The sequence below is a fragment of the Fulmarus glacialis genome, unplaced genomic scaffold (assembly GCF_000690835.1).
Source record: "Fulmarus glacialis isolate BGI_N327 unplaced genomic scaffold, ASM69083v1 scaffold36097, whole genome shotgun sequence".
In the NCBI taxonomy this organism is placed as follows: domain Eukaryota; kingdom Metazoa; phylum Chordata; class Aves; order Procellariiformes; family Procellariidae; genus Fulmarus; species Fulmarus glacialis.
The window spans coordinates 1,929-7,229 of NW_009221913.1; the positions used below are offsets into that span (position 1 = coordinate 1,929).

Genomic DNA, 5,301 nt, shown 5'->3' on the forward strand with positions numbered 1-5,301 from the left:
CCCCACCACCAGTCATACCACAGCAAGTCAACTACCAGCCTGTGTACTCCACAGGGTATTCACAGCAATCGTTCCCGCCACCTAACTTCAATAGCTACCAGCACAACTCTGGCTCCTTTCAGAGCAGCACTACCAACAGCAGTGGCGGGAGCAGGCACACGGGTCAGTACCAGGGAGAGAAGTCGCAAAGTGAACGACGGTCTCCAGAGAGGAGCAAGCACTATGATGAGCACCGACATCGTGAACACGGTCACATCCACGGTGACAGGCATCGGTCCACTAACCATGGGGATCGTCGGGATCGAGGCCGGAGTCCAGACAGGAGGAGGCAAGAAAGCAGTCGGCACCGGACAGATTATGACAGAGGAAGGATATCGCCTCATCACAGAAGTTACGAGCGTAACAGGTAACTTCAGGTATCTTCTGCTTACAGAGGGAGAGCTGTCATCGTTGTCCCATAGTACTTGTTTGCATCGATGTTCTTCCCTTACCCTTGCTTTTCCCTCTAGCTCGGGAGGTAGCCGGTACTCACGTCTGATGGAAAGAGCTACTGTTTTGACATCTTTCAGGTACACTGCTTCTGCCTCACCTTTGCAAGCTTGGGAAACTTGTTGCCCTTGTCCATGGAGATAGCTGGAAGCAAAGAAGCTCTTGTTTGAAAACTGAGCGGGTTGCTGAGTAGTGCTCTGCTCTCATGGGTATTTATGATAGAAACTTACGCACATGTGGCATGAAAGTAGAGTTGGCACAACTTTGTGCAAAAGACTCTGTTCAGAGTTGAACCTTACAAACAGTTAAGCACTTCAAATTACAAGATTTAGGTACCAGGGTTAGGGTTCCAGGTGTTACTTAATTTGGTCTTTCTTTGAGTAAGCCCTGTATTTGTAGAGAACCAGCACTTGGAGGGGTTTATAGTCTGATAGGTGCACGTATCTAACCTCTGCAGTGAGGTGTTTTAGTGAAAAGCATGTTGTGCAGTGTTCTCCATCCTGCTCTGTCCTCATCCTCATGGGACACCAGCGCAGATGTATGCAGGCTTCATGGGACCTCCCAGCGGGTGCTTAGACCTGCCTGATGTTAGACCTCAGCAAGCCAGCCTGTGATCTCAAGAGAGGACTGAGGTGAAAATTAGTGTACACCAGTTAAAAGAAATCAGCAAGTTGTAGGCTACGTTGACATCTTACGATTCAGATGCATGAGTGTGGACTGCTTATTTTGGGATGTATCATGAAGTTTCTGTTCGTCTGCTTCATAGACACAAACAGCTTGCAAATTATGAGCTGACCTGATGCAGTTTGCTCTGTGATGTTTTAGAGCAAACCATCATCAGCTAAATCTTTCAGATATCTTAGATTTGCTCTCTTGGTGACTCTTTCTGTGTCTAATGATCTAGGTCAGAATATTCAAAGAGAGATACTGGAAAGTTAAGTATCTAAATATTTATCAGGGCACCTGGATCACATGCTCTAATTTTAGAAGCTCTGAGCTTTCTTACGTCACGTGTGAAACATGAATTTACACAGTGCCTGTGGAAATGAAGCACTTTGATTTAGATATGCAGAGATTTAATTGCAGAACCTTGGAACAGCTATATTAAAAACAAACAAACAAACAAAAAAACCCTACCCCTCACATTCAGTAAGTTTACTTTGATTTCCAAAGATGATTTTCCTAAAACTGGATGCAACTGGCATGAAAGCACTGGCCTTTTCTGTATGATGAGCTTGTGGAATTTTCTGCCCTTTGTAGGTGACTCAAATATTTGCCACATAATCTCACAATTTATCGTTTAGATTTTGAAGTTCAGTTTTAAGTTTTGAAAATGCATGTTTTCAGCAGCTGCTTTCTCAAACACTTGTGGATTACTGCTTGAGGCCAACAGCTTCCAGGTCTACTTGACAAAGTATCTGCTTATTTTAATGAGAACTGTTTGCTGGCCTTGGTGTGTTTTCTTGCACAGCACCCATCTCTCAGGCAAATCAGATAGCATAGAATATGTTCTCTCTAAAGACTGAAATCCATGCTTGAACAAGGCACAGGCAGAGAAGGGTGAATGGGTGTGGGGAAGAACAATAGATAATTTATATGAACTTTGTGCTTTGTAAATTTGCATTCTATTTCATGTTATGCATATGGAAACATACATATATATGTTCATAAATAATCTTGACTCATTCTGTTAGCCCACCAAACCACCTGAGGCACATATTTATAATTCCTTGTTATCAGCAGACTCATTTACTAGGAGATTTGACAGATACGCAGATGATTGTGGATTAACGAGTTGTCAGCTGTTAGCAGAGTATGAACACAGCATGTGTGATCTTTGCTGCCTCATGTACACAGTAATTTCATAGAATCATTTAGGTTGAAAAAACCTTTAAGACAAGTCCAAATGTAAACCTACCATGGCCAAGTTCACCACTAAGCCATGTCCCTAAGCACCATGTCTACATGTCTTTTACATACCTCCAGAGATGGTGACTCAACCACTGTTCCAGTGCTTGATAACCCTTCTGGTGAAGAAATTTTTCCTAATATCCAATCTAAACCTAGTCTGGTGCAACTTGAGGCCATTTCCTCTTGTCCTATCACTTGTTACTTGGCAGAAGAGACCAACCCCCACCTCGCTACAACCTCCTGTCAGGTAGTTGTAGAGCGCGATGAGGTCTCCCCTCAGCCTCCTCTTCTCCAGGCTAAACAGCCCCAGTTCCCTCAGCTGCTTCTCGTAAGACTTGTTCTCTAGACCCTTCATCAGCTTCGTTGCCCTTCTTTCGACACGGTCCAGCACGTCAGTGTCTTTCTTGTCGTGAGGTGCCCAAAACTGAACACAGTATTCGAGGTGCGGCCTCACCAGGGCCGAGTACAGGGGCACGATCTTTTCACTCCTCCTGCTGGCCATACTATTTCTGATACAGGCCAGGATGCCATTGGCCTTCTTGGCCACCTGGGCACACTGCTGGCTCCTATTCAGCTGGCTGTTGACCAACACCCCGAGGTCCTTTTACCCAAGCCTTCAGTTAGTTTAAAACTCTTTTGCCCCAGAAATATGTTGGGGTGGTCAAGTTATTTATGTGTATGTGCAAGCTGAGTCTTGTAGATGAGATTCATAGTTTCAGCATGATGCAGATTTTCTGTGTTTATCAGTTTTTTGTGTGTGCTTGAGGTGGCTGTCAGGAAGGGACTTGAATGACTGCTGTGCTTACGAAGTTGTTGTGCATGGAGTAGGTTTTCTTTCCCTTTCTTGAGGCATTAAGAATGGTTAAAGATACAACAATCTTACCCTTTGCCATTTGTAACAGAAGAGGAAGAATGGCCACAAGTCCTGTGGTGAATTTATAGAAGTTACCTCTGTATGGTATGAATTAACCGTCATAGTGAGATAGATGGCTTTATGACAAAGGCGGAGCAGATAGGTGACTGTCTTTTACAAATTTCTTGAAGGTCAGCATTAAGAATGTCTGGGGTTTTAGCAGTCAGCACCTGTGTCGTTTTGCATAGCATGATCTCAGCCTACTTCTGTGCTCCTTTTGGAATGTATGAAATGCCAGATTTCTCATTTAACTTATGTTTTGAACTCTCCAAGGGAGCGGGAGAGGGAGAGGCATAGGCACCGTGACAGCAGAAGATCACCATCACCAGACAGATCCTACAAAAAAGATTACAAGAGAGCAGGAAGGTAAGGAAGGTTACATTCGGTCTCTGAGTATTTGAGGCTCTGTGTATCCGCGCATGTGAGTGTTTGTGCATATATATGTGCATGGTTTGAAACTCAGAAAAAATGAGTGTCTTAAATTTATAACTACCTATGTATACATGGAGATATCAGTTATCTCAAGACCTTGTAGAGTTAGAAACAGGATTAATCTCTGGAGAGAAGGCTTCGCTGCTGGGTCCCAAAGACTTCCTCTTATATCTGCTTCCAGTCTGTAAAGTACCAAGATTATGTAAAGTCGTTCTATGTTTAGATCATCTTTTAGTAGCTTTTTAAAATATTGATATAAAAAAAAAATCCTTTTGAATCCTGGATAGTTGAAATCAGTGCAACATTATTGGCTTGTAGAGGAGATAAAAAAAAAGTAGTTTTCCTACATTCAGCTTCTGACAGCATTAGTCTTGCAATACATAAGGAATATGACAGGTTGTGTTGTGCAAAGGAGTGCCAGAGTTAGAGATAATCCTTCTAATAAAACCCTAACTCTTTTCTCATGCAAATAGTTTGTGGGCTATGTATTAAAACTTCTTTATATTGTAACTTCTAGTTGTGAGTGATGTGGCTTTTAGTTTTCAGTGATGAGTTTCTAACTTTGGAACAAAATTAAAAGGAAGTAATCTAGAATGCAGGTAGGAGTTTTAATCTAAAATAGTATATATTTTTTCATTCTAATTCTTGAATAAGGTTTAAAATACAAAAACACTTTCAATTTTAAGTCTTTTTTTTATAGTAGGTCAGAACTACAAAGTACTCTTTATGTGGCAAGTTAAAAGCAGGAAGAGGCAATTGGTTTTTCTGTGGTTTATATGATAGAATGATGTACTGATCTGAAGCAAACTATTTGTTTTTTATTATAAAAGTGTCCTGTTAAAATAAAAAAGAGAATTGCTTTCTTTGCTTTCTCCCACTAAGCCGGTCTCCAAGCAGAGAGAGAAAGAGACCCCGATGGGAGGAGGACAGAGAAAGGTGGTCTGAGAACCAGAGCTCCAGCAAAGAGAAAAATTATACCGCTATCAAAGACAAAGAATCAGAGGAGAATGCATCTGAAAAAAACGAAGAGGAAGATGAGGAATTACTTAAGCCAGTCTGGGTTCGCTGTACCCATTCTGAAAGCTATTATTCCAATGACCCTATGGATCAAGTGGTATGTTTGTGAGAGAACTCTAAAATTACTGAACACAGTCCTTTATTGATTATTTGATTACTTGATTAATATGAACCCTTCAGCGGGATCATGTTTCGTGTCACTTAATCCTTCTCTCCTTCCAACCATCTCAGTCTTCTAACCCTGTTAAGGGCTTTATTTGTTGGTATTCTGTATTTTCATCAGTTTCTTCTATCTGTTTTCATTCAGATTAGTGGTACATGGAAGAGGGGTACTTTTTTGTCTCCAGGAGGGAAGGGTGGGTTTTTTTCCATTATACCTGTATTTGAGCAAAGATGCCTTGATCACCACATATTCCCACAACCTTGGAGAAGTTTTGTACAGAAGCAGGAAGTCAGGATTCTTTGTACTTGATAATAACACTTGCTGGTGGAATAGTGATAGAGTAGGGGAACTTTAGAATCATAGAATCATTAAGGTT

General features: G+C 41.6%; 1 protein-coding gene across 1 annotated transcript; it reads left to right on the forward strand.

Annotated features, from left to right (window-relative positions):
* Window positions 1-2: 2 nt before the first annotated feature.
* LOC104079292 (ribonuclease 3-like) lies at window positions 3-4,859 on the forward strand (the record flags this gene model as incomplete). Its single annotated transcript, XM_009581281.1, has 3 exons — window positions 3-406; window positions 3,587-3,679; window positions 4,628-4,859. Coding segments are annotated over 3 exons (729 nt in total), but the record flags the coding sequence as incomplete, so codon positions are not given.
* Between the last annotated feature and the right edge of the window lie 442 nt (window positions 4,860-5,301).